The sequence below is a fragment of the Antennarius striatus genome, chromosome 14 (assembly GCF_040054535.1).
Source record: "Antennarius striatus isolate MH-2024 chromosome 14, ASM4005453v1, whole genome shotgun sequence".
Taxonomy (NCBI): domain Eukaryota; kingdom Metazoa; phylum Chordata; class Actinopteri; order Lophiiformes; family Antennariidae; genus Antennarius; species Antennarius striatus.
In genome coordinates this window covers 10168538-10195227 of record NC_090789.1, presented here as the reverse complement: position 1 = coordinate 10195227, position 26690 = coordinate 10168538, and the positions used below count along the sequence as shown (strand labels likewise).

General features: G+C 38.1%; 1 protein-coding gene across 3 annotated transcripts; it reads right to left on the bottom strand.

Moving 5' to 3' along the window:
* Positions 1-4615: 4615 nt before the first annotated feature.
* LOC137607264 (lysophosphatidylcholine acyltransferase 1-like) lies at positions 4616-24817 on the bottom strand. 3 transcript variants are annotated; one of them, XM_068332906.1, is made up of 14 exons: positions 24619-24817; positions 18065-18204; positions 16285-16499; positions 15562-15674; positions 15329-15389; positions 13566-13624; positions 12178-12212; positions 11919-11973; positions 11708-11790; positions 11468-11593; positions 10141-10294; positions 7047-7145; positions 6831-6972; positions 4616-5915 (listed from the first exon to the last, which is right to left on the bottom strand). In XM_068332906.1, the coding sequence occupies exons 1-14, from the start codon at positions 24703-24705 to the stop codon at positions 5785-5787; spliced, it is 1500 nt and encodes a 499-aa protein (XP_068189007.1). In that variant the 5' UTR covers positions 24706-24817; the 3' UTR covers positions 4616-5784. The 3 variants fall into 3 exon arrangements, with proteins under 3 accessions (XP_068189007.1, XP_068189006.1, XP_068189008.1); XM_068332905.1 differs by lacking the exon at positions 24619-24817 and adding an exon at positions 22628-22753; XM_068332907.1 differs by lacking the exon at positions 18065-18204 and having other exon boundaries at positions 24619-24679.
* Between the last annotated feature and the right edge of the window lie 1873 nt (positions 24818-26690).

Sequence of the window (26690 nt, the reverse complement as noted above, 5' to 3'; positions counted from 1 at the left end):
GTCATATGATGGAATTTAATCTAGAGAAGAAAAAAAGTGATGTTTAATCTAATGGGTGAAATCTGGAATATCTTCTATTATATCACTAAATTTAACCTAACCAACAATAATACAAACCCTATATCTTATTCCTATGTACCATAACACAATCTACGTATAAAAGAAAAACTGATCAATCAGCTACACTGAAATAATTTAATTTCAATTAACATTTATAGTTAATACTAAGAACACAATCCTGCTGCTGCTGTAGAAAAATTCACTGAAGAAAAAAAATGCTCACTATCAAATGCAATATTTATAATAACAACATTAACACAATGCCAAAACAACCATCTGGCAGCTAATATTTGAGAAGTATCTGGAAAATGTACTTATCCTCTAAAAACCAATGCGCAGCAGGAAAGAGAAGTCAGAACTTCACTGTTGAGGCACAGACACTGTTTTAATGGTCTCTTATTTGTTCATGATGGAAACATGGACTGTTGCCAACTTCATCTTCAAACCAATTTTTGTGATTTTTGGGACCTTAAACCTATTACACATAGACCTTTTACATGTTTCAGAAATCTGTCCTTGTAAAAGAAAAAAAAGACATTCCAGGTGAAAATTGGATTTTTTTTTTTTCATTTTCAAAGCAGTGGTTCTATGTGTAGATTGTTTATATGTTGTATTATACTCACTAACGAAAGAGGAAAAGGTTAGATTTTTAACCATATTTTCAATTGCACTTCTGCAATGTTTATGAAAATCAATTAGCAGACGTTTTAAACTTTAGTTTGATTTGAAAAATCTGAATTCAAAGCACATTTTATTCCACAAACTGTCAATAACACAGATGATAAAGACTTATTAGCTATAATTGATATATATATATATATATATGTGTGTCTTTTATTGTGATATATATATATATACACACACACACACACACACACTCACACAAACACACACACACACACGCACACACAGTAGATAGATAGATAGATAGATAGATAGATAGATAGATAGATAGATAGATAGATAGATAGATAGATAGATAGATAGATAGATAGATAGATAGATAGATAGATAGATAGATAGATAGATAGATAGACAAATTAATTTATTCATGAAGACATAAATTCATGAATGATTATATATAAAATTATATATTATATTCATTAGAATTATTATTGCTTGAGTCATTTTATTTCAACACAAAAAAAAATGTTTTAAGTTACACAACTAATTTTCCTATATATATATTTCTATCATTTGATTTTTACGGTGAATGCAAACTGCAGGAAGCCACTGACTGCCCTAAAGGTATGAAACCTTCAAACACCGAGACACCATGTGTGAAACAGTTAGCAGTAGAGATTGACAAAAAAAAGTCGGCGGCATGAGCTTTATGATTTGTAGTAAATGGATGAAAATGTGAAGAAAAGGTACGCACCCTCAATGACCTCACTCAAAGTGTTTGCATCAGGCCTAGCGTCCCATCTCCATTTATAACATTTGTCATCACAGTAATTGTCCTTGTCCTAGTGTTTCTCCTCCATAGAAAGCTGCTCTCTGATGTTGCTCACAGGGTGTTCTACCTGATAGGCTCTACATCCTGTTTGCGCATTGACAATCGCATCAGCCAAGTTCTGATTTATTTTCTTGGTACTCGCCTTGAACCTTTCAGCCACAAACTCGTCCTCCTTACATCTCTCCATCTCTGGAAACAAGTGTTACGTCCCTGTTTGTCTCAACGCCTAATGGACTCTATACAGCGCACTGTGTCTTTTATTGTGAAACCTTCTTGATCAAGTGCATGTTTCACTGCCGCATATATGCTACATAGACGAAAAAACATAAAGGATGAATTATACTTGTGTGGCAGTATTCAATGGGTTCATCCCATCGACCATCAGTATGCAGCAATCAGAGAACAAGCGCATGCACATATCTATTTTATACTTGGATACCTTTTCAAATGGCTTTGAGTTGAAAGGGCCATTATAAAATCCCCAAGCCACTCATTGAGCATGTCAATTCTGCCAGCTTAGTGTGCTCCAAATCAAAGTGATTTCATAATGTAAATGGGGGTAAAGAAATATTAAATTCTCTAAAAGCATCTTCATCAGTGATTCCTGCCGCATGGTGTTATTTGGATATAATGAAATCACTGTTTCTCAAACAGTGCCTTTTCATTTTTTTGTCTGACTAATTATTTTTGGAATGTCTTGCCTTTTTAACTTTATTTTGGTTATCCTCTGACATGCAGGAGAATGTTAGAAAGCAAGCAGGTTAGATTCTGAAAACACGCAGGGTGGCTCAGATGAATTTATTGTTAACCTGTTCAATACCAAATGTGGTCACCCCTGCCCTTGAGTCAGTTAGGGTCAGATTTATTTTTTTTTTCAAAAAAGTATCTTATTTTGTTCAATACATGGTAAGCATTGTTAATCAATTTTGTTTCAGTTTTAAATAATTAAATGTTAGGTTAAGAAGTTGGTGAAGGTGGCAGTAGTTGTACTAAAGACTGACATTTGCATTTAGCACAAAACAACTTTCCAGCTGCGCAGCAGCCTCACTGTCCATTGGCACACACAGTATTGACCTCTGCTTTAATAACATCAGAACAGGACTTTTTTCTCAAAAGCAGACATTGCCTGTCAGAGAAACGACAAGTCATTCAGAGTAGAGGTGGTGAGTCGCCCCTGTGTCCTTGTACATGATAGGAAATAAAGGAATAAATCTTCTTTTATGTAAATCAGTTGTGCAATACTTTGTGAGCTATGTCCAGAGGCTGACTTGTTTCCACGACAGAGAGGACTAGGTTGTAAACAAATAAAGAAAGAATTTCTGTGGAGATTATTTTGTATGGTCTTTCAATAAACTCCATGTTCTGATGAGCATGATGAAACAGGACTTGATGCTGAGTGGCAGCAGACATGTTTGCTCATCAATGTGTCATCAATCACACTCAAGTCCTAAAATACATTTCACACTAGCAATGACTACAGAAACAGAATCAGGTGGTAAATACAGTTGAAATGAAGTTTAATGCTGTTGGTTAAAGAAGAGTCGACAGCAGATCTCTAAATAAAGAAATGTAAGCTAAAGCACTCTTCATGCTTTCTTTTTTTGCCTTCATTCGACAGAGGAGGGAACAGGAAATGCAGAAGAGAGAGTGGGAGAGATAGATGTGGTGTGGCTCAGGCACCAAATTGGGCTCTGGATCAGGTTCTAAGTGGTTTTGGATGGAAATGACCCACACCGACCACTGAGGCGGGCCCGCAAACGTGCAAACCTCCCCCAGATCCTTCTTTTGTAAACCAATTCATTTTTGTGAACTATTTGAATAATTTATCCATACTTATTGTTTCTTGTATATAACAATTTATCCATTACTTTATCTATAGTTCCATGCTAATTGTAAATCTAATCGTGTTCACTGTTTGTTTGTTTTTTTAATTATAGCCCGTAAACTCAATATAGGTGTTTCAAAGTCTATCCCTGGAGTACAAGCACTTTTTCTGCAAGTGCTTCAAACTGCAGGTCCTATTTGATTAAAAAACTTTTATCAAATTATTCTGGATCATCACAGTACTGTAACTGTTAGTACAGACGTCTAGAACCTGGCTCAGAGTTAAACCAAACATGCTAATTTCTAGGCATTCAGTATCAATGGATACACTCATTTGGCCTGAACAACAAAAAATAGCCCTGTTGGACCTCTGACCCTAAGAAGCAGAGTAACCACAGGTGTATTGTGATGTTTTCTTCAACCAGTCCCTGGGATGAGGTTCAGATTTGTGTTTACTGTAGAAGTGGGGATTACTTTGGCAGTGATGGCTAGAGTAAAGCACTATGAACAAATTCCAGTCCTCGTCTGTGGTGGGTTGTGGGCAGAGGCTGCTGTCTTCATGGCATATCCCTTTGAGGCAGGAGTATCTGAGAGACTGCAGAGGCGCTGCTCAATGAGCAATTTATATGTTCTCAACAAAGCTTCTTCTTTAGAGCCCGAAGGCAGGTCTTAATTGTTAGACGTGATATCTCGACTCTCCCTCTCCTCTTTGACTGTTTTTTTTCCTCCCTCCTCCCCTCCAACCCAACCACCCTCCAGCTATTAGGAATTGGATTTGGAGCAGAACGATCCATTTAGTCTCTCTCCTCCATCTCCCTCCCTTTCCCTGCGTCTACACCTCCTCAGTAGGTTTCTCTCATCAAAGCACAGGCTTAATCTCTCTATTTTTACCGGAAGGAATGAACGGAAGAGATGAGGTAATGCTTTTCCTGTCCATCAGGTGGGCAGTGGTGCATAGGATCTCTGGGGTGTATAGTTTAGGGAGCTAGCGCCACCATGTGGAAAGATAAACCACTATGACAACAGTGAGGAAGCAAAGCTTGAAGAGGTTTAATCTATGATTACCAAGTGATAAAAAAGAAACACAAGGGGTGTCACACAAATAATGTGAGCAGGGTCTACAGCTGAGTAAATAAAGCTGTAAATTATGTTCATACGCTGAAGGGTTCATGGGACTTAATCCACTTGTTTTATTTTAGACAAAGTCAAAAAGCTCAAACACCTTGAGGCGAGGGTGAATGCACAGCTCCACCTAGTGGATAAACATGACAACAAAAACACAAAGAAACTGGATGGTTCTTGTATTTAATGGAGAAAAGAAACACTACAGGAACATCCAAGTATAATGGTACAAAATAAGTCAGTAGAGTATAAACCATCCGAGATCAGCTGCTAAACTAGCAAAGAAATGTACAGACAGGCAGTGTGTTCAGACCCAGTAATTAAATCTGTTTGGAATTTTATAAGATGCATTCAAGAAAACAGTAAAAAACACAAAAGCTTAGTACATCTCCTTTTAAAGTTTTTCTTAAAAAAACAAAACAGATTTAAATCAATTCTCCCTGACGTTACAGAAAAAAAACTGTGATGACTGTGTAATGATTAAAATGTACCATCATAGCACACGTGGATGACGGATCCAGAAAGTTACTAAATGTTGATGGTTTGTACATCATGGCAGCGACACAGGTCCTTCAACTTTGGGTTGGGCGATTAGGCTAATATATACTGACAACTGAGTCCAGGGAATTTCTTTGGCAATGTTTTCTTAAACTTTGCTGCATTATACCTCTGAAGAATGAGTAAGACCTCCTGCACAGCAGCAGACTCCATTTGAACTAGCTAATGCACAACAGTGAAAAATAAAACAATCCAGCAATAACAGAGAGGTAGTTTAAGAATGTCTTTGCTTTAATAGTAAGGGGAGCAGGGGCTACCTCGTCCGGGATCCATGCACACATGTATCTGCAACCACCAGTTATTTGTCTAACAGTGACAGGTTGGTAAATATTTAGCATAACATCAACTTTAAGAAGTGAATAACTATTTTTGTTTGCGTCAAGTCGATATTTTTTTTTACAGTTTGGTTCGATACCATTTCAGCAGTGTAGACATTTAAATCATTTCACTATCCTTCAAATCAAAGTCAAGAAAAAAAAAAGTTAAAAACACCCCTCAATTAATTAACTAATTTCTTAAATAGTAGCAATTACTTCAAACATAAGAAAAATTAAATAAATACATTTGCAGAGCAGAGAAACACGTTTCAGGCCAAAACAAAAAGCTCAGAGGAGAACTGAGATGCCACACTGATCCATCTGCTCTTACAACTCGTTTTCCTCTCTCTACAGGCACTTGAAGGCACAGAGGTGGTGAGCAAGTTGCATCACAGTGGAGATGCCATTGCTAGAGGTAAATCCTTTTGTTGGGTTAAAGACCATTCTTTAGTCCTCTTTGTTGTTCTGGATGTTGCAGCTCAGAGGTCGGCCAAAACAGAACCTTCGTGGATGGTCTTTAAAATCCAGGTAATCCTGAATAAAGTATGGGTGCTGCTCTATAAAATGAGAAAGCTCATCTGTAAAGAAAAAAAAAACATAGAACACTTAGTTAAATGTTATCAATTCAATTTGTTAAATAAATATGTCCCATGTATTTTCTTGTATCTTGGCACAGATCATTGTAGATTAAAGCTTCCATTTTAAACTGAACTTCCTTTTAAACTGTGATTAATGAACCATATGTTATTCATGTCTCCATTTGTGGAATCTACTTACGACCATTACAGAGGGAATAAACATATCACTTTGTGTACAGATGGGAAATCTGCTGGAGTCGTATATGTTAAAAGGAGTAGCTGTTCAGTCAATAGAGAGAAAGAGGGGATGGAAAAGCTTTGACAATCTCTAGTAAAGGCAGATGGTGGATGTAAAGGACCAGGGAAACCAACAACATACGGTACTTTACAATGAATCAATAGCTTTAAAATGTGGTTAAAACTGTTTTGTTTTTAAATGGAGCCATAATTGAATTGTGTGAGAACAGCAGAAAACATTTCTTAGAAATAAAAGCAGACAAGTGTGAAGTAAAAAAACTGTCTCGGTAGACAAACATTTTGTTTTTGTTGGAAATCAAAACAAAATGGATGAGTAAGTATAGAATTTACTTAGGTCAGGCAGATAAGAAATCAATTGTGGGAAAGAAAAGTCAAGTTTAGAATGAATTCTTGAGGAATTGCAATATTTTAAATCACATTATGTAGCTGTTGACTTTATTCTTAATTCTGTGAGATGAGTTGTTGCGAGTGTTGCATTTATAGGTCCATAGTGTGTACAAGAAACAGGCTATTCACATGGTGGACCCATGTAAGACTTGCAAATGCTTATGCCGTGGTAAACGATAAGTATAGAATAGAAGGTGATTATGCAGAAGAAGAAGGAACACAAGGATCTCTAACATGATCTCAGAAGTACAACCAAACCGCAGCTCTTACCATATGTGATCTTTTCAGTGTCAGGTCTGTCAAGCGATAAAAACAGAGCTGATAGCTCCACATCTTTCACTCCCAACATTATTTCCAAGATGACAGCAAGATCGTCTTCTTGGACTGCATTGCTTTCCTCGCCCACGTACATCTGCCCACAAATATATCTTCTTAAAGCATTGACAGAATTCCTACAATACACCAGACATTGGTAAATGTGCTCACCTTGAAGGCCAGCTTGAGGGTCCTCATTGACTCTGATGGTCGATGAACAGTTGACAGAGCAATGACATAATGTCTGACGTCTATCTGTCCTTCTCCATCCTGTGAACATAATCACCTCAGTGAGAACAGCTACAACAAAACACAACTCTACCTCAACATCATTTAATTTATGTTGCTCAAGGAAATATTCTGGTTTGTTACTGCTGGTAAACTGTGAAGTGTGATATGCAAATCAGAAAAGCATCCATAACTTCAAGTTAATTTTGGTGCCACGCACTACTTTTTACAGTAACTTTTTGGCAAAGAAAGTGGAATGAGACACAGGAGGAAAATCTTAACAAAGTCAACAATTCAATATCATCCAAGATAATCCAAGACAAAAGTGCTCATTGTGATAAGTTTCTATGATTCCATAGTTGGTTTCAACTCTTTCTATATGTTGTTATGTTTCTGTATAACTACTTTCTTTAAGAAAAAAAAAAAAAAAAACCTCCACCACAACTAGATCATCTGCAGTTTTGAAAATGGAGTCCCTGGTGAACAAAAGAGAAGCTGTGTGTTTTTCAGTATTCAAGAAATATCCATCAGAAAGAGAAAGTCAGAGCAGAAGGAGTAGAAAAAAACAGGAATTGGTGAGGAGGGACTATAAAGTGTGTGTACCGCAGATAAAGCAGCAAACACTGCAAACCTTTACATAATTCATACAATATTTAATACATGTAAACAAAAGTTCTTCACAGAAAGAAGAAAATACTAATAAGTTTAGTCCCTCCAGGAAGCTTGACTTAGAGAACAGCTATTTATGTTGAAAATTCAGGGAAGCTATTATGACTTAAATTTTTAGCTAAGTTGCAGTGACGTGGACAACACTGCAGGGTCTTACAGAATGCTTAGGGATTGGAATTGTTGTGATCACAACATTGTAACTTCCCAAAGAGGGTCATTTAAGATTGACGAATAGAACTCAAGATATCTTTCCTCAAAAAGGTCCTCCTATGTGATCACTTTACATTTGTTAAATTTGCCGAAATCTGGGTGAATTTTCATTTATTTCAATAATTAAGAGTATGTGATTTGGGCAAGATATGAGATTTTGGTCAAATCACTAAGACTTACTGTGAAATCTACTTCCAAAAGTTTAATTTTCTTTACTAGTTTTAGCTCCAATTTGTTTGATAGAAACAAAACAAGAAAGAAAAAGGTCTTTCATGCAGTTGATCGCTTCCAAAAATTGTACTGATTCTAATTCCCCACAAGGGGGAGCAGAACAGATGTTGTCAGCAGTTACACAAGTGTGTCAGATGAAAAACTAAAGCTAAAGATAAAATGCAAGTACAGAAACTCTGAATTACAACTTTGACCTTAAGGAAGGAGAGGCTTGGTGAGGATGTAATAGCAGCAAATTTCTCCGTTTTTACTGGAATTCCAACAAACACAGTCACTGCCTGTTCTAGGCATGTCTGTTTGGAACGAGACCTTAGTGGCCCGTGGTATTGCTGGATTCAACTTTCCAGTTTTAATGTAAGTAAAATTATTTCCAGCCTGCAGCAGCAAAACTGACCTGAAGTTAAAGAGCCTGTATTGAGTAAAGCTTGGATGCAGATGTAACTGAGGATACGCTGGATTCTGCAGAGCCCTGAAGCTAAACTATTGCTGCAGGAAGATCTTTTAACCCATTTAATTGAAGTTCAGCGAAGCTCAGATCCATCTGCAGCAGCCTGAACCAGGAATTGGTAGATTTCCTTAAGCAACTGATTAAAAACATATTGTATTCATTCATTCATTCATTTTCTACCGCTTTGTCCGCCACAGCGGGTCACGGGGAGCTGGAGCCTATCCCAGCTGGCATAGGGCATGAGGCGGGGGACACTGGGCACGACACCAGTGTGCCGCGGAGCCACATATTGTATTGTATGTTGTAATTTGGGGTGTGTAGTTAGAATAAAGACAAAAAAAAAACAGAAAATAAAGATTAACAGCTGAAAGGATAAACAGTTTAACCTACATTTTTTATACTAAACTATTTTAAATTAAATACGTAGTACAGTTTGACATTGGAGCTCTAATTACTTAACACTTTATGGGTGGCGCATTTTAGATAAGAGCTGTGGGGCAAAAATGAACAGTGATGAATAAACACTTGGAAAATTTTAATCAGGTGACTGTCAAACAAACAGGATTTTGCTGCTTCGCAGACTTTATGGAACACTGCATAATTTGCCAACTGTTTAACACATACCAACATTTAACACTGAGGGCAGGGGGGTGGACTGGGGGTGGGGGGAGGTGCACATTCTTTACCAGTGGAATCATGCTTTCGTCAACAGATGAGCTGTTTCTGATTAAATACAGTCATTTACTGCCATAGTTCTGATCGATCATTTTGGTTCACCTCCTCATCTTTTGACTCTGAGAATAATAGTTTAAAGCTGTGGTTCTTAACCTTGTTGGAAGTATTGAACCCTGCCGGTTTCGTATGCTCACTCACTGAACCCTTCTTTAGTAAAATTTTTTTTTAAAAATTTAAGACATAAGTATATGTTTTACTGGTGTATTTAATAAATTGTGCATTAATGTCACCTTTTTCAAAGAACAAGACCAACACAGTGCATGAACTCACATGAATTTGACCTACCTGCAAATCAGTGTGACTTCTGCTGTTGTTATTGAGAGACCAGTTCAGATATGTGTTGCTTCGAACATTTTTCAATCCTATGCTCTAATTGTTTGATATTCGTGTCATGAGATATTGATAGCCTTGAGATATGAATGTTAACACATTGTAGTTAACATATACATATTCAAATTAAAGATTTTAATACAGTTTTCCATGTAATTTGCTCAAGTGTTTTTTTTTTATTTTTAAATCGTATTTTGCTTTCAAACTTCAGATTGCTGCAAATCTTAAAATTAGGATCTGTACCGGTGACTGTAAAGTTTAAATGAATGTAAAATATCTGTTTTCACTTTGAAAAAATGTCACCATGACAGTCTCAGATCTCTTCAGCCTCGTCAGCATCAATTTTAACTATTATATTAACCATTTTAAGGTAAGAAAAATAGATTATTGCACATGAAATCTGCCTATATTCACCTGGTCAAAGAAGCTGTGAACTTGTGTGAGGGTATCTGTAACTGGGAGATTGATGAACTGAGCAAAGTCTTCCAAACTCAGCTTGTTTCCCTGCAACTTCCTGGCTCTCCTGGCTTGCTCCTCTAGATCCTTCTCTGTAGTCTGTGCTCTCAACCTGTTAAAGCATAGAGCACAAGAGGGGGAACAGAGATCATATCATACAATACTGCATTAGTTAGTCCCATACGTGAAACTAACTACCCCAACTACCAACAACTTCAAAAGTTCAGCAGAAATGCCAACAAGAAAACGTGTGAGACGTGAACTCAATTGATAATTTGATTGGCTAAAATTATCTAACGGCCAACTACACCTATTAATAACACAAACTATAAAGACTAATGATTTTGAACAGTAAACAAACAAAAAAAAGTTGTCAAGTCTGGAGTAGACATTATTACATTATAAGTTTTTGGGCTATAACAAACTAAACTATAAAAACAGTTGTGACTGCTCTGATAAATTATTTTTAGGAACAGGCCAAACTAAAACTCCACCCCCCTGCACGTAGTATGAACATCAACAAATCATATAGAAATTTTAACAAAAGACAAGTCTCTTGTTTGATTTCATAAACATGATGAGTCATTTGTAAAGAGTCTCATGACTTTCTTTACAGATTCCTCTATCACTTGAACACAGCTCACTACCTAGCACTAACAGATTATTGCTGCATACAAAAGGATTAACTGACCAGTTCTGTTTGCTTTTCCATTTGACCGTCGTTGCACAAATTTAATCATAACTTAGTGGATTTATTGGGAATGGGGTGTTCATAATTTATATACAGTATTATGTGCATTTCATTCTCGAGATCACTGATCACATTCAATCTTGACACATCTGAAACACTGACAGCATATGGAATTATTTATCTTCTTTTATTATTTCCACTTATTACTTATTAACTATTTGAGGGTCTTTGATGAACTTTGTGAAAAGAGCTGGGTATGTAGCGAGGAAGAACCTCTTGAACTTTGGAGAGGATATCTTGTCTAATCAACCACAAGTCCCACACTTTTTACAGGAATCCAAGTACTATCTTCTTTCAGTTTATGGCCTAGATGTTAAACCTGTCTGCATTATGGTGACTAGTTGTAAAAAATATTTATTTTTTCTTATTTGTACTACATAAACAAACATTTATTTTATGACTGGACATATATTTCCATGTGCATTTCTAACCTGAGTCAAGCAGGTGTCAGTGTTTGTTCACCCTCAGTGTAAGTCTTAGATCTGACTCAATGACCACCAGTCCAACCAGTCAATCGAGTCTCATTCGTCTCACCTCAGGCGACAAACCAGAAGGTTGAACTCGAGTAGACTGCTGTAGTTATATATATGCAGGGGGCCCCGTGATAGGCTGATCTCCCGGTCTTCAAAGGAAAGGTCTGTGAGAGGAACCTGCAGTGCCCTATCAGGACGGAGGGATAGATTTATGAGAAACCTTCACCTGCATCTGAATGAAGCTTGTGCAGCAATCCAGCACAAATAAAAGACTTTCGCAAACAGGCCAAGACAAACTTACTTAGCCATGAGCCTTCTGACATTATTAGCAAACAGGGAAGGGTTTTCTTTTTCCTCATTTGATGGAGTGTAAACTGGCAAATACTAACAGGAGACAGAGAAAATCAACATGATCTTGCTGGCCAGCCATGATATTGTGTAGAGCTTTCAGAAAATTTGATAGAAAATAAGGTATGCAACCTCTAATATATAAAAAATTAAAATACACTCACCTCTATTTCCATGGGATTATGAGGTTGGCACAGTGTGAGCCAAAGGATCTTGAACCTGAAAGACAAAAGAATTGCTTTGTCTATACATAACAAGTCCCTGAGTGAGCAGGAAGCAATGGAGATAATGAAAGGTTCCCTACAGCACCATATCATGTTCAAGTGGCAAAGAGGTCAGTAGTGTTTTCACTGTATACTTAGTGGAGGGCAGTAACAGTTGTGCATGTGAGGTTTTGTGTGTGTGCGTGTGAGGTCGACTCACGCTCCAGGGCCTTGCCACGTCCATGTAACTGTATCCTGAGGAAAAGAAGGAAGACCGTACTGAACCATTAAAGCTGCAATGTTTTTTCTTTTTCTTTGGAGGCATTTTTCACCAAGCCAAAACGTCGGCCATAGAGTTCTCTTTAGATGTGAGATATGTCATCCACGCTGCTTTGCATTCACCTTTGTTTTGACTGAACATGAACTGACGTTAGCTGACCAGGGCAGAACCATGTGACTGACTCATGCCATTGAAGGAGACTTTGAAGGACAGTTCATGAGTATACACACTGGGGGAAGTATTAAACTAGCCATCATGAGCAGAATTAAGTCAGTGAAAGGTAGTAATTGGCAGATGCCATACATTTCTGGTTAACCACACAGGCCTAGACTTTTTTTTTCACATTGATGAGTACCTGATATTAGTCAACATCTGTTTCTGTGACATGATAATGTAACCTTCTCTTAAAAAGGGAACTAACAAGATTTGCAATCAAAGTATAACTACAAGAGTGGTGCAAGTTGTAGAATGCAATGATTGTGAAATGTTTAAAAATATCAGTGAAGTGCAGTTATTGCAGAAAGTGTGGTCTGGTGTTTTATACACGCCTCAGTTTTGCTTGAGGGTGCCAACTTCCTTTAATCGGGGGGTAAAGTTCGTGGAGATGAGTGTATGGTATAAAAAAAATAGTCCATGAAAGTACAGTTGTTTTAGAAAAACAGTCAATAGGAAACATTAATAATTTTTAATTTAAAAATGAGCCATGATTACTTGAGGGAAGCATGATTTACTTCTTTTCATTTTCCTCAAAAAAGGTCTGCAAATGAAACACCACCAAATCTAAACTGCCTGACACTTAAATACAACAGTCTACTTTCTGTTCTTTTCTGGAATAAGCAAGCCAAACGACTCAGGTGAACACTGGAGTGATTTGACTCGCCAACTCGCATTCCATTTTGTTTGCGTCGCGTTCATGGTTGGGTGTAGACTGTTCCTTACAGGGTTCCTTTGCACTGCCATATTGTCACTAGAGTCAGAATAGTGACTAAACTGAGGCCAAAGCCAAAAAGTGACAAAAGCTTTCTAGGGAAGCAGAGGATAAAAACTATCTAACATGACGTAAATAATTCATGAGAGTGAGGAAAGGTGCTGAGAGAGACATGATACCTGTGTGTGTGAGAGAAAGAGAGGGATGAAATATCACTCGGTTCGAACATGAAGTCATTCAGCACAGGAGGAGCACACAGTAACGTGAAGGAACCATGACATCACAGGTGTGTGTTAGTGAATGTCCATGTGTGCTCAATGTGAATTAATGGATGACATCATGCTACATTGAAACTCTTATGTTGTTGGGATAAGAATGAGTTAAAACAGAGGGAGTTTACCAGTTTGTTTGGGTAGCGCAGGACCACTGGCTGTACTGGGAGCCCTGGTATGAAAGCACCTGAGAAACACAGAGGAGGGGGTGGAAACTGAAAGTTATTACATTTTGTACATACATCTACAATTTTTTGACATATATTCAATCAGAAACGGAAGAAAGACTATATATTTCCTGTTTACCTCATTAATTTAGTGAAATTATTTAAATAAGTGATTTTTCTGCCAGCGACATTGTTATTGAAGAAATAATCTGTTCAATGCTTCCTAGACTGAAAGATCAGTCAGAATAGCTGCTGCCAGAAATAAATACATGGATTAAAAAAAAAGGTTTTAGGTGTCATATATGTTAATAGGAAATGATTGTTTCCTGACATCACAGAACAAAACTGGGTCTACATGTTGACAAACCTAGGATGATGAAAAAACACATAGAAGCATAATTAAAACTACTACTAAAAAACACTGCTCTGTCATTAGTGAACATTGAGAATGCATGATATGGTTTTTTTGTTGTAGAAAAGACATTTAAATTTGGTGTCTTGACTTGGTTAGGTAGAAACAAATTGTCACTATTCAATAAAATTGTTGGGAATTACATAACAGAGAAAAAGTAGCATTTTCAAAATAAAACACTTACAAAAATCTAAAAATATCAAATTGCCCCTCTTTATCATATGTTACCAAAAACTTATGTAGGAAAACTTTATATAGTATTTCAGGAACTGCACCAAAAAAAGGAAGCAATCGCAAGAATGAGTCTAAACAGTAACCATGGAAAAAACAACAAAACCACCTGACTCAAAACGACAAACACAGAGACTCCATTCCTAAAACACTTCCACTTGACGTGAGGGGTAAAAGAGTTATGAGTTCCGACTGAGGGGAGGATAAACCAGGAAGTGACGGCTCTATTAACAGGACGTAATTACAGAGCACGTGGTGCACAGGTGGCACAACACACATTAAAAACACACAGACGGGCACACAACAACTTTGTTGCTCTGTTCTGCTGGGAACCATTCAAGAGATATAAACTAGAGGAGACACAGCCAGAGGATGGGTGAAAAAAACAGACACTCTTTCTCACACACACACAGCAGGACAGAGTGTGACTAACGGGGCTTACTAGGAACGAAAGAATTACAGACTGGAAGAAAGAGGATCAGACAGAATAGGCAGGGAACAATAGCTGACAACACACACACACACACACACACACACACACACACACACACACACACACACACACACACACACACACACACACACACACACACGATGAGAGTAGAAAACAAGAAGGACTGGGTAAGTAAGACACTGAACCCAAGCCGTTCATAACCCCCAGTTATGGAATTAACTTGCAAAGACACCCACACCTGCAGCTGTGCGTTGGAGTAAATGTAATGTAAATGATAGAAATATTCACACATCCAGGGACAGTGAATGAAATGAACACTAGAAGTTATCACAAGCAGCTTCTGTTAATGTATCTCCACAATGGAAATTATGAAAAGACACGTTTAACTAATGTTTTCAGATGTTTATAAATCGCTGTGGAGAACACTGAATCTCACCAGGTAGTTTTAATACAGACAAAACTTAAGTGACTGGATACAAAACAGGCTGTGTTTTTGGAGGTTTATGTAAAACCAAACAGAAGGCCTACATGGCCACAATATTTGCATGTAGAACATCTAGAGAAAGGTTTCCAGTACTTTCCCCCAGTAATGTGATGCCTGAAGCAGGATAGGGACTGAACACGTACCAGCCTTGAATAAGATGAGACCCGACCTGTTGGTGCACGTCCCCTCTGGGAAGATCATGATCTGGAAAAAATAAGCATACATTACGCATCATAAACAGATGCACATGGCTAATACTCACTGTTTCAAACTGGCAGTGATCCCCTTCCCCTTTCAGTCCCCACAGGTTGCAAGTTACATGACTGTTTTCTTGTGAGTACGCACAGTAAGGTGTGTGTGTGTATGTGAAAGTTACCTGAGGCCACTCCCCTCCAGACTGGGCTCTCCGCTTGATCTCCTCCACTGTTTTTTTTCTGGAGTCCTGATCTGACCGAAACACCAACACTGGCCTGATGTAGCTGATCAGTGCTTTGGGAATGATGGTGAAGAGATGCCAGGTTTTGGAAGCATGAAACGATGAAAGAAAAAAAAAATGCTGATCTTTCCCTGATTTCATTACATTTGAATGTTCATCAGATATAAGTGTTATTTCTCAGAGCCTAATTAAAAAGGATGTGTCTACTGATTCCTTTTAAATATCAGAACAGTTTACACAAATTTCTCCAAGTTCCCAAAAGTTGTTTCCAGCTGCAGCAACAACCTGTTTACTGTCTGCATCGTTAAGGAACACAGATACAGCAAAGCTTCAATGAAGAACAAAATATTAAGGAAGATCTTTTGTGACAGGTAGGCAATGTTCCACCAAAAGCCTTGCAGAATTGTCTGTCTTCCAAATCAAAAGTAAAAGAACTGATTTTCAGTATTTTATTCAAAGTCAATCACGTAATAAGCACCCCTTTTAATTTCTGATCCAGGAAATCCCTTACATTAATGTATTTATTAACCATATTTCATAAGTAAAGAAGACTTAATATCACTAGCTGAAATTTTATATTGTGTACAAGCGGCGTGAATTTGAAATCTGTTTTGAGTTATTTTTGTAAACTCTTAGCAAAAAGATGGAAATGTTACTACTCACTCCCCCAGACAGGAACTCTCATGCTCTCCAGTTTAGTGACTATGGAGCACATGGTCATGGTGACTGGGATGGCATCGAAGTAGGCAGAGTGTGGAGCAACGGTAAGAATGGGAACCTCAGAGGGCGGCGCCCGCTCCCCTTTCACTTTAATCCAGTGGAAACCTCCACAAAACCACATGGCTCGCATGATCCCTCGTAGGCAAATGTCGATCAATCTGTTTGAGGACAAACCCAGACAGTCCATATTCATTCATTTTATACACGAGATTTGTCACTTGGAGTAGGTTTGCGTGGCTGATATGGGCACTAACAGGCAAAATTCATACGCAGATGACACCAACGCATACATATCAATTCCCATCGTTCACGAGTCGACGCCCTCCAGGTTGCATATCAATGTTCAACGGCATCGATGATGTTAAAGCCTTCATCATCAACACTATTGACAAACACTGCTGCCTTTAACATGTTTTACCCCATATCATTGCAGAGACTCCACCAGAACTTTAATATGAGCATTCAGCTCATACTCTGAACCACAAAACTTCTCATCAGCAGAAACCAGCAGATCCGGATTAGTACCACCTCCACAGGGTGCCGCAAAGATTGCGTGGTTTCTGTTCTTCACAAAGTACACCACACAACCCACCTGCCACCCAGTCGTTTGCTCATGACCCGGTTCTTCCTCCTGTCTGGCCCCTCCCTGACACACAGACCTGCTCTGCGGCTGTTTGTCGAGTGGTTGTGTCCCTTCCTGCCTGGAGCTGCATGCCAGCAAAAGCAAGGAGAGGAATAGAAATATCTGGATCCCATCCTTAACAACAAACTGAGGTTCACCTCCAACACTGAAGAGATCCTGAGGAGGCACCACTAGAGGACGTACCAACTGAAGAACCTGAAGTTCTTGTCCATCAGCAAGAATATGTTGCTGATATTCTATTACACATTCATCAAGTATCCTGGCTTTCTCCTTATGCTGCTGGTACCGATCCATCACCCTACAGGACAGGAACTGCCTGTACAACATCGTGAAGGTGCGTTCTGATTACTGGACTTCCTGCTCACCACCTGAGCTGCTGTGGACAGGCAGCAGGCAAGCAGCCTGGCTCGTCGAATTCGCAGTGTCTCAACACTCTGTTTGCAGCTGTTGAATTGCTGCCATCTGGTTGCAGGCTCTGCTGTCCGGCCTGTTAGACCCAGAGAAGGAGAGCTCTCTTTGTTCCCAATGCTATTCTCCTCCTGAACACCAAGGGTTCACAACAACTTTTTAATATTGAAATTTTGCACAATACTGTCTCACGGAATAACACAATTTCCACAGATCTACTAATTTTTAATTTTAAATTGCTTATTTTATTTTAAATTTTTATCTATGCTTCACGGGGAGCTGTGGCAGATAAATTGGAAGAAATTGGATGGATCTATGCTTCATATTATTTAATGCTGTACATCATCTGTTATTTTACTTTTTACATAAATCATATACTGTATCTATTCATCTCGACACTTACATGGACACTGCTACTGCTACTATTCCTTCTGGCAGCAGGGTGGCTATGGCGCACAATCTCCTGCTTCTGCCCATCCATCTTCATGTACAATATTTTCTTCTTCTGCTCTTTTCATGCGCAGCATCCTCCTAATTACCCCTTGGGGATAAAGTCTTTTTTTCCGATTTTCATTCTGATCAACAGATGTAAGTGTTGTTGTCTAGCTCTTTATCACATTAGCTGCTCACAAAGATGCTTTTCCCTCTTGTACATACATGAATCACACACACCTCCTCCACCATGACTGTGGTTCAATATCAAACTCTGAACGTCCCAGGGAGGCGGCAAAGGCAAAAGGCCACGCCAGCAGCATGAGGAAGGACACCAGCAACAGTCGCACAGGAAACACGGTGACAGACATCAATCCAATCTGAAGGGACAGAGAACAGAGATATAATCATTCACATAGCTGCCATTCCTCCATACTGACACCAACTGCTCTTATACAAACAGTCATTTCTCTATCAGAAACCTGTCAAACAGAACACATTATTGTCTAGAACGCATTGTTAGTTTCCATACAGAAAAATATGTCAGCCTGACCTACAATGTCAATAAGGAGGAGCATATACCATCTGAGCCTCCAGGGAGGAACGGCCATCACTCACAAACCATGCTGCGATCACACCTAAGCCTCAAGTATACAAATGACACAAATATCTATTGAATAATACTAGCCATCCACTGCTGATGGAGAAGTGATATGAGACATACATTAGCTGGTTTTGAATCTAAAAATCTGAACAAATGTTTTAATTGAAAGTGAATTTTTTTTAAAAAATTCTCCAAGATCCATCCGCATCTGATTAAACTTCTTTCAAAAAACATTGAAAAAGGACGTTCTTATGATGAAAAGTACATAATTCTTTCTGTCATGATGAAGACATGAATGGTCAGTCTGCAATTGTTAAAGGGGACAGTCAATCCTGTAATTATTAAAAGTATAGAGTGATTGAGGAGCAGCTCCACTGGTCAGACTGGCCTCGCTCTCCCCCTCTCCCCCACATGACAAGAAAGAACAGTTTGATGTTTAATCTTATTTGTGTTTAATGTTTAATCTCCAGTCTCAAAGCATGTGAATAATTTGACAAATTTACATTTTGTATGTGTTTAAAGAGTAATTAAATTGTGACATATACAAGGTTATTTGTTTTATTATACATTTTGCCGTGTTTCTTGATTTATTTTATCTGGCTTATTTAAAATCTTGCATTAAATGTTTACTATCTGTCATGTTTTGTTTTCCAGCGTTGTGGAAAATACAACACCTGTCTGGATCTTGAGAATGAGAATAATGCATCTTTTTCTGACAGTGACTCTCAGAATTGGAGATTTATTTGTCCATAACCGCACAGGTTTTATGATATACAAGTACGGGAGGAATATGACTGTATAAAAGTCAAATCAGCCTCAGGTTATGCAGCTGCCTTTAAGCCTCAATACTCAAATAAAAAGCAATAAAGCCTGAGTACCACAGTGGAGACGACACGTCAGCTGACAACCTTATGTCTTTTCTTTTACTGTATAATGAAAGAGCTGGTGTGTGCGTGTGCGCGCATGCGTGTGCACTAACAATGTCAGAAGGTCACAGCCTCCAGTGTAAATTCAGACTGTGTGACATTTTAAGTCTCCGCCTGCTCTTGTTGAACCTTGGGTCAATCTCTTCATCCCCTACTTTCATCAGGGTTCCTCATCATCCTCCCGGCCTACCTTACAGTAATCTCTAAACCCTGAGGAATTCCTCTCCACCAGATATCCTATCATCAATTTCTCCCTCCACATGTCTATTTGCTCAGCTGCACCTCCATCTTTCACAATGCACCGCTTTCAACCGTTTTCATCCTACTTTGCATTGACATGCTTTTTGTGACTTCTCTGGGGAGTCATATTAAACCCCTCCCTTCCTGGCTTGTCTTTCCTATGTGTTTGTCTCTGCGGAGGAGCTCAGGTGCACTCTGCAGGCCTGCATTAATAAATAAACAGCAATGCGAGTGATTTATGACGCTCTAACACCTCTGTTGGCCTCACCACCCCCTTGGCTGCTGTGCAGTGAACTCATCGTCAAAGCTTAACAAATCCATTAGGCAGGAACCGCTGACATTTACTCAGGAGGAGGCATGACAATCATCAGGTGGGGTAAAGTGGAGTAAATTCTACAATTTTATTGGGGGATTGCCCCAGCAACCATTGATGAGCCAACATTAACCAATAATAACCCGTTCTGTTGCAGTGCTGGGATTGTTAGTACCAAACCTCCCCACTAACCCTAACCCTAACCCCAGTGACATTTTTTAGTGCAATAAAATAATTATGATGCTTGTAAAATATGATAAATTAATTATAATTTCTGAAAATATGAACATTAATCCTCTAAATCATTGTAATGGTCAAAGTTGCATTTTGAATTTTTTTATTCCTTCTTTCATTCTTCTTCTACGTGCTTACTTTTTCCCAAATTTACCATAGCAAGAACTGCAAACACGTTTTGACTTGTAAAATTCATGGCGTTCCCCCTGATGTGTTTATTTATGAGAATACCAAACATATAAAATTTCTCTGCAGAGGCAAAGAACAAAAGTAGGTCATTACAGAGGAGGCAAGCATTCAGAAGGAAAATACATTTTTAGGACACAGCTCTAGATTACCAACTGTTACATCATCTCATCTATTTTCACATTAAATGAGTACATTAGTTTATTTTATGTAAGTTATTTAAAGTGGGGGGTTTTTTTATTTTACTTCACTATTTTCAAATCTGACTTTACTTCATAATACTGTACTATTTTTAAATCACTCATCCTAGGCATGGCAACCAAAAGTCAAACAAAGTCAAATCCATGAATCCATTTATTATATCATCAGTTTTAGAGATGATTTCTTTGTATGATGATTGTTTATTCATTTAATATTATGACTATGATTTTGAGGATTGCTTCCATTTGATATTGAAGGTAATAATTTATGAGAATATTTTGCTTACAGTCATAAGTTAAATACAGCAGCAAATGTCTTCAAACCTGAGAATAAATGTCACTTTTGTGACTTTTCTGGCCATTCTGTACTCATCTGGTGGCTCTAAAGGTCTGTAGTTCACAAACACACAAACGCAAAACACCATCTGTAAGTACAAACAGTAATAGTAAGGCAGTCATGGGTCACGAATGCAGAGATTCACCGCAGGGAGTGACTTTTTTTTTGTATGAGCACATTATAAATACCCAACTGAATTATTTTCAGTGTTTTCTTTTGAAAGTAACAAATGCTGCCTGGTTGAAATACAAAGAAACCACGTGAGCACAATATTGTTTAATGCATCCAGCTCCTCTATGTTACGTAGCCTAGCCCACAGCTGACTGCTCATTAGATACAGGAAGTCATTCCTTCCCCAAGTCATCGCGCTGTACAACAGCTCTAACGTACCAGAGTCCCACCACAGTCTGACGTTTAGATTAACTTAGATACAAAATCCTGTGTATTCCACGTTCCACATTTATTAATATCTTGTTCCACATTTACTAATATCTTCTATCTTCACATCTCACTGTACATACTGCTTGTATATTTGTAATGTTTAGACTAAAAGTATTTTTCTTAATTTTCTATTTCATATCAACCTTTACTCTCATGTCTAAATTTTCTTCAATGTGTATTCTCCCTCATTGTCTAATCCCTCTTTTCATCCTGTTTGTATGTCTGAATGCTGCTAACGTGTGAATTTCCCAGTTTTGGACCATTCAAGTATATATCATTGCACTGCGTAGTGAGGTGGGAGCTAATTGCTATGCGTTCATTCTATGAGCCGAGGGGAATTCGCTCCACATGGGAGCCCTGGACTGTACCTGTCGCTCTGGTTTGTTGTGTTTTGTTTCAGCTTGAAGGAGTTAGACCAAGCAGCCCACCGAGCTCAAGACAAACACAATCAAACCTGTTACACAAACATATATTCAAAGTTAGATCTGCTGTTAAATATTTGTTTTTACTACCAAGAAAAATGTGTCCTGGTGAAATTCACAATAGCTTTACATTCTTAGGAAAATAATGTAAAGCTATTGTATTGACACTCCTATCTGGTTTAAATACTGAAATAAAAGCTATTATTTTATCAACAACTTCTCTAGAGCTAAATTTAAACAAAAAAATCCCCAAGACATGACAGTTTGTGTCTAATACTATGTCCAATAGTTCAGTCTGGTGAGTTGGCAGTCATCTATGTATTGGATGATAATCAGCAATATGTGACTCAGCTTGAAGGCGTGTTACAGTCTGTCTATTTTTGTGATGACTGATCATGTCTGTTAGAAGTAAGAACAACGTATCCCAGACAACCACGGGAGTCTTTGTATTTATGCATCGAGCCAGACAGCCCCTCTGATTTATTAGCACACAATTAATCTGGTATAAACACACGTTGCAGTCACATAGACCTACGAAAAAACTTTTATCATGATTTTGAAATTGAAAAAAAGTACACAACCACTGTGTTTGATAGGTGACATAGCACACATTGCTGTTAAATTACAAGCAAGCAATGGGAGGTGTGAACCTGACACAGAAAAGCACGTGGTTTGTTTTACATGAAGTGCTGCTGACTCTGACAAAGCAACAATCTGCAGCAAACTCAAACGTGTTACTAATAATGAGCTTCTTCCACAAAGGAAGCCGCTGGGGGAAAATGTAATGCCAGCATTCTGAGAGCCAAGCTAGTCTGAAAACGTTCAAGGTTGGCCCAAAAGGAAACCTGGAAAGCATGTTTTAATGCAACAAGCATGCAAAACCAAAATGGCAGGATTTACCACTTGTGTCACTGCTGGGACCCAACACTGCCAACCGTTTCCTCGCATGTTTTGTTTTGACTGAAGAAAGCACATCTGGGCCCTGGAGCTAGAGAAACAGAAAAACCTGATGTGGTACAGCATAGGAAGTACACAAACTCCTCATATATGACCATGAATTTTAGCCATGTCAGTGGATATTCACCCTTAATCCGAACACTCAAAAAAAAAGGAAAATTATATTAATTAAAACCACAACCCATTTAGTAGATTTGTTCCATCAGTTTTTCAATTTGTCTCCAGTCATTCTGTCAGCAGACCACACCAACGCCTAAGCTTGACAAGCTATTGATCCATTGATTGATTGATGAGGAAGTATTCCAGCCATGCTGCAAACCACCAGCAGTGACAAGTCTTGACTTCAAACATTGGCACAGTTGTAGCAGCATAGCTCCTTTATCACTTCTAATTCAGGACGAGAAACACATCTTTAACCAACACTCCAATCTCTGCAATTAGATTATCATTGTTTGTGAGTGTCATCATGCAGCTCAGCCTTTATACCTAGTTTAGACCTAAAGAGAAAGATCTCTGGCTGTTGGTTAGCTTCCAGAATTTGGACCCTACATGCTTTTGATGCATTTTAGCGTACATCTAGAAATCATAGGTGTATAAAGTACGTGGCTTCCACTTCTCTGATTCTCAGAGTGCACCCCACTGTTTGCAAGTCCACAGGTCAAATAAAATGCAAATATCTGACATGCAAATCTCATTAAACAAGATTTGACTGTCATGCATTGAATCCATCCAGGAAAATGTCAGGCAGTGGCTGATATCAAACCCACAAGCATCAGACAACACTCAGAATGGAGTGTATGGTGAAGCATGGCAGTTACATGTCACTGATGTCAAAACAATTGATGAAAAGTAAAATTAAGCGATGCACGCTTTATTTCTCTTCAATCTGGGCTTAATTTGAGACTGTAAAGTGGGGCTCTTGTTTCCTCAGATACAACAGACCCATCTAGAGTTCTGATATCTGAATGGGGACAACTTTTTGCGGGGATCTATGTGACACTTGTGAATCATCAAACTCTGTACATAATATCGATGTACTTGTACTCTTTCATGTTTTTTTCTGTTTCCATGCAGAAACAATTTTTAAAGTGTGTCTGAAGGGCAGTCATCTAATCTAATTTTATACAAACTTTATCATGTTCTGTTAGATTACTTTGAAGGGGAGTCATTTTTCTGTTGCACCTCTCACAAATTTAACACAAATTTTAATCCTTTTCCCATACTTGGCTTCTATTTCTTAGAAAATCTTATTTTTCCACAAAAAAAAAAAGAAAGGCCTTAGGTGAATCCATGCATTCAGAACAATTTACACTAAACTTCTTTCAAAAAAGGAGTGGATGATGTGTCACATGCTGATGTATCTGTGGTACATTTTCCCCCAGGAGTTTAGGAGACATCTTCAGATGACTCTCGTTCTCTATGTTCTCTTTTGTCATTGGCTCAGACAGAAAAGAAACAAAAATAACTAGATGGAGTCACTTCTCCTGAATTTCAAGTCATTCATGTCTATTAGATATGTCTAGGTAATATATAATGAACTTCATTACAATGACATTTCCTCATTCTTGCTGATTAATTAATCCAGAATACAAAATAATGATTTTTGTTTCACACTCATTTAAGTAAACGTCACGTGACGTTCACTTATTCCTGTTAATGGTATAAAGTACAGGTTGAAGCGCGGAGATTCAAACGGAGGGGGAAAAAAAGACATTTATTCATGCTCATATCCCGGTTTTTGTAAAAATAAAGTGTACTTATGCCACCAAAGTGCCTTATAAATAAATAATAATGTGTCAACACTGACAAGGTGCTTGAAGTTCAGATGTCGTTCATGAATTCACCACACGGCGATAAATTGGACGTAGCTAAGATGAAGAATGTCTAAAGTTAAACAGAAGTCAATTCACCATTAGTTAATTAAAATGTCTTACCGCTAACATTTCACACATGGTGAGTTTCAGCTCGTGGACGAAAGGATTTCTACCCAGTCTAGAGGGACGACTGTTTGATGACTTCATTGTTAAAAACCTGACAGACACTCCACACAAAAGAAGAAAGATAAAAAAGAAACGGTGTTCAGAATCTCCTGTTAATGAGGTTTAATGGCGTGGCTCTCGATACCTTCTTCTGTTCTCAGTCCACTCTCATTTAACTGAGGGAGCGTCATGATGGGTGTGGAAGTGGGTGTCACCTCGCAACAAGCTAGCAGGAACACAGAAAAATAGATCTAACTTCCGGGATTGAGTTTCAAAATAAAATGCATGTGTCTGTACAAGCATAAAATTGAGGTACCTATGATGAAATACTGCATGTTCCCGTTGCAGACAACTGTACGTATAGTGATCTAAATCTGATTATTTGCTCATATGTAAAATACAAGTTTTTGTAATGTCAGCAGCACAGATTCCAAGGAATCTAACTTTTTCTATTCTCATTTGGCCATATTTTCTTACGTGTTCTTAAAGCATGATTCTCTCTGATGTGACAGCAGCATCAGTGGACAAATCTGATATTATATGACTTCTAACTCACTGAGCACATTCCCATCAATGTTTTGTCAGTCATTCTGGGAAAAGTTATATATGAATGATTGCAGCAAAGACAACTGGAAGACAAGTCTGCAATTAAAATAGATACATTTTAAATGATTCAATCATTTCTTGTTCTTACCTTATTGCCCTTAAACTCCCAGGTTGACAGACTCACCTCTCTACTAGAAAATGATGTAGAAATGTATTCATTCAATTTGATGAGCTGTTGTTTCCGTTATATTTTCTGTAGCGGATTGCTTGTTAAATGCTTTTTCTGTTTGCACGAGTATCAGAAACAATTTGTTTCCACAGATTAATCTGCATTTTGTTAAAAAAGGCCATCGTGCCTATTTCTCATATAACTGTGTTTTAAGACTCGGCAATTTATCACAAGATTGGTCGCTAACATGATCTAGTATGAAGAGAATGATCACCAAAGCTGCCTTGTCTTTACGTAGTTGTACCACCAAATTCAAAAAGGGCTAAAACTTTTTTTCAAATTGAGCCAAAAATTAAGTGTTGACTTTTTTAAAGTCCTTGAGCAGCCAACACTGCAACAGTGTCCTCTAAAACTAAAGCTAAATACTGTACAACCATTTATCCAAGCTTTTATTCTGAAGGGACCATTAACTCAGACAACCTGGCGCACACACGAGCGTCCAACGCGGTCACAGGTGTCGGTGAGAAGTTAGTGTATGTATTTGACAGTAAAGTCCGTTTCTCATATGTTTCTAATGTACTCTTTACAACCAGACCCGGATAAAAGAAAAATAGCTGATATTTAATCACATTTACCTTTTTTGAATTTAAGAGAACCTGAACTCATACAAATAAATTCCCTGTTATGCTCAAAGTCGCATGTGTCCTTTCCAGTGTACTGTGAGATGATTGGTTTATCAACTGCATTTCAGAAATGTGTGAGCTCTATTATGAACACCTGTTGGTTAAAGGAAATGCTGCTTCCAAGTGATCTACAGTTAAGGTCTGTCAGCATCACATGTGAACTTCGGTTAGCAGGTGAATTATGTTGACGTGTGTTCTGGAATTTAAAATATACAACGCGATTAAATTACAGCGCCCACAGGCAGGTGTTTTTTGTTCCATTGCTGATACCAACTTTTAAGAAAACTATTTAAGTGTGCTCAAAGGCTCAGTTGTTTGTTGCCAAACATCGTTTCCATAACACTACAGCTTGAATTATGAGAATTGTGCTTTATTTCCTTTGTAAAACAAATGACTATTTTGGGGATTTAGAGCCCATTACTCATATAACCTCATGTGTATTCAGGCTGGATATCCTGTTGGAACCACAGTGCGACAGGGGCAATATAGAGTATATAACAGTGATCATAAAAGAGTCAAAGAGATCAGTGTGTAAGACATGTCGGAGCCTGTATTCATGTTGTACTTTGGCTCCCTCTTGCGGATAACAAGAAAAATCATTCTGCGACGTCAAGTCTGTGTGATAACGG